The sequence below is a fragment of the Chrysochloris asiatica genome, unplaced genomic scaffold (assembly GCF_000296735.1).
Source record: "Chrysochloris asiatica unplaced genomic scaffold, ChrAsi1.0 scaffold00130, whole genome shotgun sequence".
In the NCBI taxonomy this organism is placed as follows: domain Eukaryota; kingdom Metazoa; phylum Chordata; class Mammalia; order Afrosoricida; family Chrysochloridae; genus Chrysochloris; species Chrysochloris asiatica.
In genome coordinates, this window is record NW_006408648.1 from 8,605,435 (window position 1) to 8,621,672 (window position 16,238).

At 34.2% G+C, this 16,238-nt stretch overlaps 1 protein-coding gene across 13 annotated transcripts in view; it reads right to left on the reverse strand.

Moving 5' to 3' along the window:
• DLG1 (discs, large homolog 1 (Drosophila)) overlaps positions 1 to 16,238 on the reverse strand; it is a 315,798-nt gene that overhangs the window by 48,110 nt on the left and 251,450 nt on the right. For 9 of the 13 annotated variants that reach the window (XM_006869411.1, XM_006869409.1, XM_006869402.1 and 6 more), the window contains 3 exons: positions 11,594 to 11,770; positions 5,659 to 5,728; positions 1,143 to 1,176 (listed from right to left, as the gene is read on the reverse strand). In XM_006869411.1, coding sequence (XP_006869473.1) covers positions 1,143 to 1,176; positions 5,659 to 5,728; positions 11,594 to 11,770 — 281 coding nt within the window. Of the gene's footprint in view, positions 1 to 1,142; positions 1,177 to 1,864; positions 1,965 to 5,658; positions 5,729 to 11,593; positions 11,771 to 16,238 lie in introns of all 13 variants that reach the window. The other 4 variants (XM_006869405.1, XM_006869406.1, XM_006869400.1 and 1 more) reach the window with 2 other exon arrangements.

The following is a 16,238-nucleotide window of genomic DNA, read 5'->3' on the forward strand; positions in this document are numbered from 1 at the left end:
AGAAAGATGAGGCTTTCTTTGCCTGCAAAGATTTATAGCCTTGGGAATCCTATACAGGGTTGCTATGAATCAGATTTCATTGCACTTAGCAATAAAAACTACGTCTAAAACATGTTATCAATCTCAAAATGAATTCTACAGCATTAAGAATATGTGGAAATCTTTTTCAATTTTGAAGATTTTTCACTGATAATTTCCCCAATAGAAGAGAATTTTAAAAAAAGGCATCACAGTAATGTTTAATAATCAAAATGGAAAAAAAAAATTAGCCTAATAGATGACTTTCATATGAGTCATTGTCACCCAAAATAAACTTAGTAAATCTTGTTCACTAAAGGGATTTCTTGCTACATTCACTCATTCTAACACTTATCGAGTACCTCTCCTCCCTCTATGTTAGACTCTGGCCAACCTTTATATGAAGTTAGAAAATGAAATACAAACAATAAAGAGATACCACCTTGATTAAAGGAGTAATACAGCATAGTATGTCTTATAATTCTTGTCATTGTCCATAACCTCCTTAAGAAAAGAAATACATGTGTTTTTTTGCTCCTAAAGAGATTGCTACTGAAATTTGAGGTCTATAATTCTTGTTTAATATTTCAGATCTATTGCGTTTTCTACTTCATTATAACAACACTTTCTTTACAAACAGAGAATTAAGATGACTTTATTTTCACAAAAAAAGTGGTGAACTGCAAGGAAGCATATTTTCTATAATTTAGTAACAAGGGCAGTGAGTACTATTCTGTTGTAACATATGTATACAACACTAAATTTGCCAATTTAACATTTTTTCATGTGTAGATAGTATGATTTTTTTAATATTTGAAAAGAAATCTTTGTAATAGAAGTATTCCTAGTGAAAGTAACTGTCATAAAGATTACAAAAAGGAAAATATAATTATGAGCAGATTTTCATGTGACACGAGAAAAATGGAGCTTAAGAATAACAAATGGTAGTTATTATAGCAATAAAAATCCCAAGCATGGTATTAACATGAAAAGTCTAAAAGTAATCTAAATCACACACCTCCTCATTACAGAAGAGCATTACCATGAATCTCAAAATGTGTTTAAAAAATGTAGGTCTGTAGATGGAGGTTAAAAAATAACTTGGGAGTATTTTGATCACTTACTCAGGCCTTTTGATCCCAAGTCGTCAGGGATCTCCTGTAGAGAGTAGTTCCCAGAGAGCAAGCAATAAAAAGATAATCAAAGAAAATAGTTGTCAGTAATGTATAAAATTGTTGCTACAATAAGAGACAGTTCCAAGACCATTACAGGTGCACATATCTTATAGAGTAAAAGTTTGAAATGAGCTAATAGGTAAATGCAATCTGCCATAAGAATGCTAGTAGCTTATTTTAGAAGCTAATTAGGGTGTAGAAGCAAACTTTGAAACTATTTCTTGCTATTTTAGAAGTAAATTCAGATGCTCTTAAATGAAAACAAAACAACAAAAAATGGATAAAATTGAACGATTCCAGATGATCTAGTATCAAAGACTGGCAATGTTATAGCTAGAAATTATAAGAAGCTTCTCAGGTGTCCATGCTTTTTTTCCCTTTAAAATATTCTTTGAGAGTATAAATGTTAAGCATTGCTCGTTAGAGTCTTCACATCACAGAATTATATTTTAAACATATAACTTTACAGTACTCTTTATGTTAAGAATTCCTGAAGTGCCAGAAATAGTTAAAATTGGCATACAAACCACTTTGTTTTTCAAGTTATCCCTTGTTAAGACAATCAGTAACCTGTTGCAGCTCTTGAAACTGTCTCCATGGTAACAACCAACTGCAGGGCAGTAGGTCCCTCTACATTTATTTTCAGTTGACCACTGGATCCACATACTTACGGTCAGCATCACTCGTTTCCTGCTCACTCTGGTCCTTGTTCTTGTAGAAGGGAAATTTTCGGGAAAAGAGGTTCTTTTTACGCTTGTCATTGAATGACTGCTGAAGAAGAGAAGGAGGGGCAAAACAAAGGGATGTCTACTGTCTTTGTGTACAAAGGCCCAGCCTAGCAGCTCTGTGGAAGCTGACTCCTGTGACCACCGTGTGCAGTTTGTATGTGAATTTACTACATTAAGCACATGTAATGGGAATTTCTGATTTTTATATAAACTTCTCTAATTCTAACATTTTAAACTGAAAATATTTAAAAAATTTAAGAGTGTAATTTAGTTGTACCTAATATGAAGGATTAAGTGCTACTTGACAAAAAAGGCAAAATAAATAAAATAGTCTAAAAAAAAGCAAACTAACATCTATTTCTACTAATTCATAGAAAAATATCTAGGTAACTAGGTATATTATAAGAAAAAATATTTTAAATGTTTTCCTAGCTGCTCAAATTTTATTTTATATATTAGATAGAAATTTTCCTTTGATTGGCGCGAATTTTTTTTCCTTTGTGTGTTGCTCTAATGAACTTAAAAAAAAAAAAAAAAAAAGCTACCATTAACATATAAAAATCAATGTAATTATGAGAAAACTGTTATTGATGAATATTTAAAAACAATCTTATTTTTGGACTAGGAAAGAATATATAACTGCTTATAGCATGAAATGAGAAGAATACTGGTAAATCCATCAAGCATGCAGAATTCAGCAACAAATTTATTGATGCTATGTGAGCTAAGAAACAGGAGTCAGAACTGTCCTCAACAATTTGAATGCTATCACAATTGATTACTAATTAACTTGTCTTTACACACCACTGTATACATTTTCTTTCTCTCTCTCTATTCCTTCCTTCCTTCCGTTATCTATCTATCTAATCTATCTCTAAACCTATTGGCAACATGTCTTCAGTAGAGATTATAAGTTTGATGACAATAGAAGCCAAAAGGCAGATTCTAATAGCTGATATAATATAGGAGTTGAGTCACTGATTTGATGTTCCTTATTGCACAGATGTTGGAAACAAGTTTTTCCCCTTCTTGAATGTTCTATTTTAATTCACAGATCTACAAGTTTGGAACACAAAGGATGAGGCTATAAAAGAGAAATAGTTTCTTTTAAAATTTCTGTCATAGACATTCATGTCTTAAAAGAAATGGCCTTACCTGCCTGTGATACTGGGACCATTTTTTTGGAAGAGGGAAATAATATAAGACATAAATTTTGTTCTGATATTTCTTGAGTTTATTCCATGAAAACATATTACTATTTTCAAGTATACTGATACCATACAACATATTTTTGACATCCTCATATTTTTAAGCATGTGATCCTAGCTGATTAAGGTGCTGAACTAGATAAAAGAGACATTAAATTCAAACTTAATGACTTGAACTTATTTTAATAATGGTCTTTATAAAAACTTGGTTAAAACATAATTTTACTTTTTCATAGCAATAATTCAGGATTAAAGAATTCATAGTTCATTAATCAAGCAGACTGTCTTGCTTTCAATCTTAAAATTTTAAGGCTGCAGGAAACTAGATATATAAGAACTCTAAGGAGAAGTTAAAAAAAATATTGTGGAGAAATTTTGACTTAAGACTATTTAAAAACCTGTCAAGTAGCATTATTTGAATAAAAATCTTTGCCTGAATCCAAATTTTACAAAGTACAGAGAGAAGAAAGTTTTATGGTACTCTATTTTAGGGATCAACTCAATCTTTTGGGATGACCTGGGTCTTTTCACTCATGATGATCACTGGCTTTTTAAATTAAGTGATATATTTCATGGTGTCTGATAAAAGTGAAAATATTTTTTGTAAGATAATTATTTACCCCTCCTACTGCATATATAGTGGTCAGAGTCAGTTCCACAGTAAACAACCAAAAGAGACATGAAGTATAAAATGTTTTGTGTCTTGATATCTTTGAAGTTAGCCAAAATGAAAGATCATAAAGATATCATAATATAGGATAGACAAAAAGAATTGCTTGTTAGTTAAGAAATATATTAATTGTATTACATTTAATAACTTTAAGGTGAAGAATTTATTAAAAGTGAAAAAAGCACAAGCAAACAAGACAAAATGGAAAACATAAAACTGAAGAGATATGCTTCCTTCAGTTTCTCTATATTAAAAATAAACAGCACCCCAAATGTATATTTAATTATTTCTTGTCACAATGCTATGTTACAAGACAAAAATTATCACAAATTCATGGTATAAATATTAAATATCAAAATACATAACTTCATATGTAGTATTTCAAAGTACTCAAATAAATGTTAAAAATGAATGAGAAACTGAAATGTTGTAAGTTTGCAGTAGAAGTTCACAAGCCACCATTTAAGGAAAGGAAAAAGAAAACTTAGAACGGGAAACAGTATTTCAGAAAGAAATGCAGTCCTATATCAATGGCAAGCGTATTTTTACCCCACTAGGAATCATGCATACTTTTGGTGCTGTGTTAGAACACAGTGACTGTGCGTAAAGTTGGTTACAGTCAACAAACAAGACTAAGATTTAAATGTCGTTAATTCAGTTAACTTCTTAAGTATTAAAGAAAAGTTATAACATGCAACCTTCTTTTTAATACAGTGATGGTGGTATTTTAACTATTTTAAAAGACATACATAAAACAAGCACAAAAGCACTGTACATATTCCAAACCCTGAATATTTACTTGAAATTTTTTCGCCAATAAAAATTTCTATTTAAATATTGTTTCAGATAACAGTATATACTTCTGTATTTTCTAAAAGCTATAATTAGTTTTAAAGGGATTAGTCATTAATAATTGGTGATATGTAATTGGATGCATTATATAAATGCATTACTCAGATTTAATTTCTTTCATCAAAAATATTTTTATCTTTTCGATTCTAAGACTTAGTGATGTCAGAAATGTTCAAAGAGTATAGCCAATATATTTTCTGAGTTAACTTTTGACATTCACTTGAGATATGATTAAAATACTTACAATAATAAAAAAATAAACCCCCCAAAACAAAAACCATTACTGTGAACAGCATAGCATTTCATCATATGTGTTCAGGTCTTTACGCCTACAATTAGAATATCCCATTACAGTAAGTTCAGGATAGTCAACGTATGCATATGGTGTAAGATGAAACCTTCATCATCTGTTGACACTTAACAGATACATGTCTAAAATAAATATGAAAGAATTTTGGTATCTTTTTGACCATTTATTTACACATTTGCTCCTATCAACTGCTCTTTTACCTATTTACTCTCAAAAGAAAATTTATACTGATTCAAACATTTAAAACATGAATATAATAACAAATTATATAAGGAATAAAAAGGGAAAATAGGACATTTTCATTAATATACTTACAACAATTTGTAAACATGTTATGGGTCTATTTTCTCAGAAAAATCATTTATTAAGTTATCACGATTAATTACTGGTGGTTGCAGTTTCTAACTGAACATCTGAGTAAAGATTGAATTAATTTCATTTGTAAAAGTAACCTTGATCAAAAGTATATAGCTAAGAATATATCAAATGACAGTTTTAACAATTTGGAAAGATCTATGCAACTGGTACTTTGAAATGTTTAATCCAACATCTATTATTGCAAAGCACCAAGTCAAGAGCTGTTTATAGTTAATTTACGAAACCCTTCTCATTTGAATAATATGACTCAGCAAGAATTATGAAAAGGCCTACTGTGTCCAACTATTAATTGCCAGAATAAGAGATTTAATATACTCACCCCTTTATCTCCTCTTGTTTTAGAATTGAATTTCACTGTTTTTAATCTGGCTCGTTCTTTCTTCTCAACCCTGTCAAAGCACAGAATGTAACTATTTTCCCACCAGAACGTAACTTTTTAAAGTATATTAAACATATTTAAGTATTTTATGGACATCCCCAGAACTAATACTTGGCATTTTTGTATTCCAACACCTTCAAGAACCAAGGTTTGTACCCCAATAGTTAGAATTTTTGAAAAATGTATGTAAACAAAGGGTTCATTTTATTATGAAATAACAGTACCAAAATACAGTATACACAAGGAGACTAAAGTTCATGGAAACATTTCATTATCTTTTCATTCTATTTTTTAAGCTCCTTGCACATGTGGGTGTTTATATATGCACTTAATTCTATATTTATACTGAAAATTATATAAGCCACCATTTCTGCTCTTAGTAATAATCCTGTTGCTTTTTAAATATTAATGTAGCATGGAACAAAAAAAACTATATAAGCCAAAAATTAAGCTTATACAAGAAAAAGCAAATGCGGCAAAATGTTAACAACTGTTAAAAGCAAGTGAAGGTTATATGGGTGGTTACTATTCTTGCATATTTTTTTTGATACTTATTTTTCTATAGACCTGAAATGTTTAAAAAATAAAAAGGTGGAAAATAAAGGTGAATAGTAACTACAATGATATATGTATATAAATAAAGTAGCAACTAATTTTATAATAGGAGTCCTGGTGTGGCACTGTGGGTTAATATAACAGACTGCCAAGTCATTTGAACTGCAAGGTCAGCAGTTCAAACTCACCAGCCGCTCCTCAGAAACCCTATACAGGGTTGCTATAGGTCGGAACCGACTCGACGGCACTTAACAATTTTATAATTAAATTACAGTGTACAGAATAAATACTTAAGAGTGTCTTTGGAAGAATAGATACAAGCTGATTATTCTGGTTATTTCTATGCAAGTGAAAAGGGTGCCTGGGGAACAGGGTTCAAAAAGGAGTCTATGTAGCTATTGCAGTCTTTAGGTGGTACAAATGATTAACACGCTTGGCTGTTAAATACTGAAGGTTTGAGGCACCTTGGAAGAAAGGTCTGGTTTAGCTACTTGCCAATGAAAACTATATGGAGCAATTCTACTCTGATATACATAGGAAACCCTGTACAGGGTCGCTATGGGTCGGAACCGACTCGACGGCACTTAACAACAACAACAACATACATAGGATTGCCATTAGTTGGAACTGGCTCTGTGGCAACTGACTCCTCCTTTACCCCCTTATAATTCTTAGATTTTTCAAAATTCTGTATACCTTGTTCAAATTTTGTCTATGCAAACTAAGAAATGGAGCAAATAAAACATATTAAACAAATGCTTCATGTATACTAACACCAATTTTAATCTTATAAAATTTCATGTGGATTAAGTTTTTATGTATTGTTGTTGTTAAGTGTTACTGAGTTGGTTCCGACTCATAGCGACCCTGTACAGGGTTTCCAAGGAGTGGCTGGTGAGCTTGAACTGCTGACCTTGCAGTTCACACCGATTTTGCAGTCTGGCGCATTAACCCACAGGGCCACACCAAAACTCTTAATGTATGCAGTGTAGTGGATTACTTAATATGACTCTTCTAATTATAGTATTTGTAACTGCCAATAAAATACTAGTACTATGGAATGAGATGACTGTGGATCATCAAGGGGGCTGGACAGCTTGCAAATAAAGTGTATGAAACCTTAAAACAAAGGGATTGGCCACTTTTGCCCTCAAAATGAGCTATCCCTGAGGCAGACAAGGGGCACCATTACCACCACCAAGAGGTAACAGCACCATTTGGATCTGGGAACCATGTGTTGAGAACCTCCTAGACCCAAGAGACAGCAAGAAACAGCAGCAGTAGAGGCAGCAGAACCAGGAGACTGGCTGAAGACGGTGGGGTGGGTGCACTGAGCTTTCTGCCAGCAGAAGGAGAAAGCTAAGTGTTATTAAAAAGAGGCTTGCTAGTGGAGTGGAGTGTCTCTATGCACTAGACAAAGCTAGACTTCAAAATCCACTAAATGCCTTTAGGTCAAGGCTTACTGGCAGAGTAGGGTACCTCCAAGCTAAAAATTGGGGCAGAGGCTGGGTCAGCCCAAGAGGGCCAAAGGGATAAGAGGCTAAGAGGCCTGCCTCTGGGCATGACTAAGAGGAGCTTGTACAAACCAAAGAACTGAATCCAGAGTAAATTCTGACCTTGAATTCTAATCTTGTTACCTCCCTAATAAACCCCGTAACTTTGAGTTTGGTCTGTAAGTTCTGTGTGGCCACTGCAATGACTTATCAGAGCCAGCAGAAGAGCAGAGTGCCATGGGAAGGACTGTTGGTGTCAGAATTGGTAAACAGGTTGGAGGGTGGAATGAAGCATGCCTAATCTCCACCAAAGAGCAATTAGCTTTAGGCAGCTGATACTGTTGATGGTGATTTTCCTTCTTTCCCCTTGAGAAGAATCAATAAACAAACTTTAGTACATACAAACAATGGAATACTAGTCAACACTGAAGAACAATGATGAATCTGTGAAACACCTCCCATCACGGATGAACCCGAAGGACATTATGCTGAAGTCAATCACAAAAGGACAATATTATATAAGACCACTGTTGGGTAGATGGAAGGGAAAATTATTCATGGGCTAGAGGGTAGATACATGTTAACATGGGTGGCTTGTCAGGAAATACACAAGAGGAGGGGTTGGCAGAGGAAAGATGAAGGTAGTAGAAGACACAGGGAGGAATGAAAGAGTTAAATGAATAGAGGTAAATATGGTTAACTGACATGGAGGGGATTCCAACTGCTGTAATAAAACTACGTATGTGATTTGCTGAATGTAAAACTAATAATCTGCTCTGTAAACCTTCATTCAATTCACACACACACACACACACACAAAAACCCTTTCCATCAAAACCAGTTAGCAGTAATTTTCAAGTGATGCAGATACATAAAACCTTTATAAGATGTAACGGTCCAAGGAATAAAACAATTTTTAGGAAATCTGACCATGACATTAAAGATGTGAGGTTTCTACTGACTAAGTAAAACATATAAGGATCCTTTCTGAATTTAAAGCAGACTATGTTCGTGGAGTACTGTTGTGGCATTGTAGGATAAGCACTCAACTGCAAGGTCAGTTGGAACCACAAGGTTGGCAGTTCAAATTTACCAGTGGCTCCTCAGAAATCCTATATAGGGTTGCTGTGAGTTGGAACGGACTCGAAGGCACTTAACAACACCAACGTTCTATTCCAGAAAAATAGTTATGTTGAGGACTACCTTGATACATAGAGGATTTGCCATCAAATACATCACAAGGTTTTTATTGGCTGATTTGAACATAAGGCCTTTCTTCTACACATCTTGGTACTAGCCCATTGCGTTAATTACTGAGCAACCAAGGTTCCAATATTAATATAAATCCACTCATTACCAAGAAAAGAACAATGCAAGCTTCACTTGAACGAATTAACTAGCTGTAATAAACATTACTAATTCATTAACAATTTCTGTTGGATATAACATTCAAAAGAACTTTTAGCCAATGACTTATCATACATGATAAATTATACATGGGAAATTATGAACTGAAATTTTAATACTTTTTCAACAAAAGTAGAGATAATATCATTTCCTAGATATTAACTAAATTAAAATTTACACCAGGAAGTAAATTCCTGAATCATAGCGACCCTGTAGGACAGAGTAGAACTGTTTCTTAGGGTTTCTGAGACTGTCAATCTTCATAGGGATAGACAGTTTCATCTTTCTCCTGCAGAGAGCCTGGTGGATTTGAACTGTCCAACACTTAACCCACCAGGGCTTACTAGAGGGGGAGCATCCTTTTAAAACACAAAATGCACCAATGAATCACAAAAATAAAGCTAAAAGCAAAGACCCATGGAAGCACTGATACACCTATATTAAGGAAAAAGAGATGTGAAACATATTATCAGACATTGTTAAAAAAAAAACCCAACTGTACTTATTTATAGCACTTCTATTTGTTAAGCCTGAAGAAGATAATTCACATAATCGAAATTATAGAAATTTAAGTCTTATCACCACTTAATAGATGCAATCGTGGGTTCAAACATAACAATGTATTGTGAAATACATGCAGGGTCAGGCAATATTTCATTTTGTTATATGTAAGGTTGTCAGGAATCAGATGATTTCACTGGCAACTAATAAAAGCAACATCACCACCTATATTGTAAAAGTATAAACACTTTCAATTCTCTCCCCTCCAATGGTATAAATACAAGGGTGCTTCAAATAGTTCATGGAAACAATGTTCTATATCCTACTTTTGGTAAGTAGCAACTAGGATTTAAGAGCTCATGAGCAGCCATCTAAGGTGCAACAATTGGACTTTCCCTATGTGAAGAAATAAGAGTGATAAAAATGAAAGATGCTTAGAAACAATTAGTTCAATGGACTAGTGAGCCAAGTAAACATGACCATGAGACAAGAAGAACTAGATGGTGCCCAGCTACCACTACCAACTGTTCTGAAAGGGATGATATTAGAAGGTCCTGGCTAAACTGGGAGGAAATGCAGAACAAAATTCAAAATCTTAAAAAAGTCCATTCTTAGTAGGCAGAAAGAGACTGGAGAAACCCAGATTCTATGGCCCTTGGTCACCCTTCAGATCTGGAACTGAACTCATTTGTGTGGCTCAATTTTCAGTCAAGCAATAGATTGGTATATAGGGAAGACAACAACGCTAGTGAGTTATACATATCCTAGATCATTCAACCATTTGAGATCAAAAGGGCAGCATTTACATAAGGAAAAAATTCAGTAGTGTTGGTAAAGAAGGAGGAATGGAAACAAGAATCACAGACAAGAAGTGGGTAAGTGATGTTACACTGAGTGGATTGCAACCACTGAGATGGAATGAAGTGTATGATTTGTTGAGTGTAAAACTGATGATTTGCTCTGCAAATCTTCACTTAGTTCACAATAAAAAGTTAAACATTAATGGAAAAATGGAATGAAAAAGATACTGAAAAATTTCCATGAATATTCTGAAGTCCTCTCCTACATGTCACACACAAACACACACACCTGCTGCCACTGAATCGATTCTGACTTACAGTGACTCCACTGGACCACTGGACAGAGTAGAACCACTTCAGAGAAATTACAACACTGTAAATTCTTACAGAAACAGATGGCCACATCTTTCTCCTGGGTAGCAGCTTGTTAAGTTCAAACTGCGGACCTTTTCGTTAGCAGCCAAGAGCTTTAGTCATTGTACCACCAGGACTTCCAACACATGACACTTACATTATATTTTGCTTTAAGTCATTTTGTTGCTTTTGAGCTGATTTGACTCATGGTGACTTCATGAGTGCACAGAATGACTCCACAGGGTTTTCCAGGCTGTGCCCTTTCTGAAGTAGATTGCCAGGCCTGTCTTCTGAAGCTCCTATGGGTGGTTTTGAACTGCCAACCTTGGAGCTAGTAGATGAGCGTTTAATCATTTGTGTCACTCTGTGACTCCTTTTAGTAAATAGTGAGAGTTCTACAGAAACTTCTGTTTTGGAGTATCATATTAAGAAGCTCTGGTAGCATAGTGGTTACCAATCGGGCTGCGAACCTTAAGGTCAGCAGTTCGAAACTACCAGCTGCTCTGTGGGAAAAAGATGAGGCTTTCTGTTCCCGTAAAGATTTACAGCGTCAGAAACCGACTTGATGGCACTTAACAACAACATTTTCCAGTTATGTCACTGGTCACAATATAATGTGAGTAAAATTAAACATCTGGGAACACAATATGGAAAACCAATCATAAAATTACTACTTTGGTACAAGAAAGAAATGTAAAGGAACAGGGACTATTTGCGTATGTTGTCAACATTCACATAGAAAAACTGTAAGAGACTAATATTTACCTGCGCTTACTGGGAATCACTCCAACTTCATCACTCTCACCATCTGATGTAACCTGTCTGGCTTGCCACCATTCATCATCAGAAGCATTAATAACATGGAGAATGTCTCCAAATTTGAAGTTCAATCCCTGACTGGGAAGTCCACTGTCTTTAGTCTTGTCATAATCAAAAAGGGCTCTAGATTCAGAAGAAAAGAAATTCATAATTACTATTTTTATAATGATATTAATTGCTATTAAGAAAAACATAAGATTTCGAAAATGTATGTAATCTGGATAATTAAGCTAACACCTGAAAGGCAAAAATATATCAAGCTCAATATTGTATAGCATACAAGAAAAGAAGACCCCCCCAAATAGCAAAACTGGCTTATTATGGTAAAAGCTTGTTATCGGGATACTACCTTATTTCTTTAAGATTGTAAGAGAAGAATTCAATGGTAATCTGTTTTAGTTTTAGTATCATAAAGACAAACCTAGAGAGTTGCTCTAAATTTAACAGACAAAAAGCAAACATTAAGGAAAACACCTCTTTGTTGTGACTAGACACACCTGGGAAAACAAAATCCCTGACAGATTTGATTAATTAGTTGTGGATTGTAGGACTATATCAACATAGTAATTATACTGTCAATTAATTATTCCTCCCATTTGCTCACAAAACAAGAATTAATAGCGTTTCTGAGCCAATAACAATGATGAAAAGCAATTACAGATAAACTTTATCAGTTATCAAATGTTTTGGAAAAACACTATTAGTTCAATATGGTAATTATTAAATGTTATGAAAATATTAAAGTTTGATAAAAAGAAAGTATCATGTCCTACCACTTAATTAACATACAATATTTAAACGAGTTAAATAATTCTTATGTCCAGAGAAGCTCTCGCAACAGTATTCGAAAAGATCCTATTAATTGCATTTATAATACAATTTGTTCAATCTTTTCTTATAACATGGCAACTGGAAATTAGGAAACAAAAAATATTCCTTTTCAAGATACCCAACAATAAAGAGCCTCTCCTTATCTTAAAGTAAAACTGAGAAGACACTGAATTATTTGAAGGTTATATGAATGAACTAATAGTTAATGGTTTTCAAATGTGTTTGTTCAAGTTCTTTCCAGTTTGCATTAATAGTGTGAAAGAAGGTGCAATTAAAAGTGGAACGGCTCACTTAAACACATATTAAAACACGTAACATCGGGTTTTGAGGAAATAAGTATAGCTAAAAAATGATTATGAAAGATATAAATTATTTTTTCAACTAGTAAATTCTGAATTCTAAGGAACTACCTCTGGTAGCATAGTGGTTACGAATCGGGCTGTGAACCTCAGTGTCAGCAGTTTGAAACTACCAGCTGTTCCGCGGGCGAAAGATGAGGCATTCTACTCCTGTAAAGATTAACAGCCTCGGAAACCCTGTGCAGGGTCGCTATGAGTCAGAATCGACTCCATGGCACATAACAACAACAACAAACCTCTGGTAGCACAGTGGTTACAAATTGGGCTGCTAACCTCAAGGTCAGCAGTTCGAAACTAACAATTGTTCCGTGGGAGAAAGATGAGGTTTTGTGCTCCCGTAAAGATTTACAGCCTCGGAAACCCTGTACAGGTTCGCTATGAGTTGGAACCAACTCCACGGCACATAACCACCACCACCATCTTTCTACTGGAGTCTTGGTGAGGCACTACAATGGAACTACAATGCTTATCCTACAGCACCACACCAGGACTGTATTTTGAATATTATTGTTGTTGTTAAGTGCCATTGAGTCAGTTCCAACTCCTAACAACCCTGTACACAATGTTTCTGAGGAGTGGCTGGTGAGCTTGAACTGCAGACTTTGCAGATCAAACCTACTTTTCAGTCCAGCGCATTAACCTGCAGTGCCACACCAGCGTTTTTTTCTTGACTCTTTCCTTTTTTTCCCCTGTTAGTTTGGGTTTATCACATATGAAGGGGTTTCAGAAGGTTTGTGGAAAAAACAACAAAAAGAAAATGAAATTTTTCTATGATGTTTTGAAGCCTATATATTGCATACATATGGCTCAGCAAACAACATAATAATGACTTTGCTAGTATCAGAGCTTTATAGTAAGGTGTCATACTGTATGTATGTATTCATAGTCTTGTTTTTTCCTTTCTGAAACTTAAAAGAAATTTATTAAAAAGACTCATAAGACTTCTGTTTAACTGGAAGACTGGCTTCACCCCCACATTCACTAAAATGATAAAACAGAGTTTTAACATGTTTTTGGATAACAGTAAGTAATCTCAGCAGTGGCATAGCTTCCAGAATCACAGCAACACGTGAGCCACCACAGTACGATAAATTGGCACCTAACAACAACAGGAAGTTCAGCAGAATGGAGGAAACTGTAATGGGGTATCCTCCACCACACCTCACTGGTAATTACAACTCATAGCAATCCTGCAGAACAGAGTATAAGTACTCCTTTTGGGTTTCTGAGACTGTAAATCTTCATGGGAGCAGATAGCTATGTCTTTCTCCTGCAGAACAGCTGGAAGATTTCAATAGTCAACTCTGGTTTGCAGGCCCAATGCTTATCCCACAGTGCCACCATCGAGCCTTACTTACTCCACATGACTTAGAAATGTCAGCTTCCTTTCCTATCCCCAATCCAATAGACATCAGAAGTTGAGTCTCTGGAGAAACCGAATTTGAAAAGTACTGTACTTTGAAACTTGGGGAGGGGAACGATGCTGGGTTGAAAACAGTTGAATTAAAAGGAAATCTTCATATTAAAAATTAAAATTATAGAACATGGCTTATACTGCAGGCAGGAGATTAAAGATTCCTCTCTAAAGATACTTCTTGTTGTTACTTAGTGTCATTTTGTCAGTTTTGACTCATAGCACCCCTATTTAGGATTTCTGAGGAGTAGCTGGTGGGTTAGAAATGCCAACCTTGTGGTTCAAGTGGGCCTGGTGGTCCAATGCTTATCCTATAGTACTACACCAGGACTCCTAAAGATACTTAATGAACCTCAAAGAAAAGAATGACATGGGGTAGAAGAAAGAAATGAAAAAGCCAATTAATTCCCTTCTCCATTATCTTTTGGTTAAACCTACTAGCTTCATTTTCCATTCACCAGAATGGAGAACATGACTATTAAATATTTAAAAATGAAGAGCAAAACAAAACAAACCCTAAAACTCAAATAAACAAATTAATGTGAAAACAAAACAAAAAAACAGATAAAGCAAAAAAGGCAAGATACAAAAGAAAACTATATATTTTCAGAAAAATGAGATAATAGTACATATAGGAAATAAAAGAAGAGTAGCAAAAAAGGAACCAATCAAAACAAGAATGACCTCTTGGAAAATAAAAGAGATTAAAGATTTCACTCTAACCTCCCTTCCAAAATAAAGAAATGAAAGAAAAAAATGTAAGTATTTCCTAGAAAATAGGTAAAAAGACAACAAAATAAACACAATAAGGGAACAAACAGGAGTATTAGATAGTCAATAGCTGGCTAATAAAATTTCATGAAGAGAATGCAGAGAAAACAGAGAAAGGTAAATATCAATAAGCACAAAACTTCTCAGAGCAAATAAACTTAAGTCTGTATATTGAGAGTCAACTGAGTACTCAGCACAATTAATGATTAAAAAAAACCCCATACACCACAGTAATTCAGAAATTTCATGATAAGAACACCACCTGAATGGTTCCAGGAATTACACATAAAGAATCAGAAATCATAATGGCATTAGATGTCCTGAACTATTTTGGACAACAGAGAACAATGGAACAAGCTTCCAAATTATGAAGAAGAATGATTTCTAACTGAAATCCTGTAACATTTATTAAGCCAAATTCTCAATGAAGTAGAAGGAAGAATAAAGTTATTTTCAGATATTCTAAAAGCTCAGAAAGTGCTTCCTATGTATTCTTTTCTCAGGAATTTACTTAAAGATATGTTCCAGAAAATTTAAAGTAATTAATAAAGAAGAAAATGTGACAAGGAAATAGATTCTGAAACAATTAGGAGCTAAAGAGAACAAGGTAACAACAAAAGAAAGTTTCAAGTGAGAGCTATAAAACAAACCCACAGAAAAACAACCAGTGTAACTTGGAACAGAATGTTGGAAACAATCTGAATTGATTATTTATTATGATATACCATATTTATGATCATGGTTCATCATGTGAAAAATTCTGAAGTGACTGGAAAATGAAGATAAGTAGTATTCAGTATGTGGAAAACTAGGAAAAATGAAAATTCAATTAGTACAGGAAAAATCATGTGTGGCAAAAGACAGGAAGCATGGTCATAAGATAGTACTTAATTTAGTACTGAGTGATATTATAAATTCACATGATTGCAAATGCTATTAATTTTATTTTACAAAACTGATAGAGCTGTTTAAGGTTCAGGGATAGAGGACGAATGAGTGGTTTGGAATGGGAGAGAAAAGTTCTCATCTACCATGGCACTAAAATGGTTAGCCAAAGATAGTACACTAGAAAACAGAAATATAAGTGTATTATTTAGAAATCTGGAGATAGAAAATAGCTAGAAAAATGAAGGATGATTGTTTCTGAAGAATAAAACGGGGTTGTTGAAAGGTGAGCTATTTTTCATGATCCGATACTGGCTTCTAAGAAGTATTA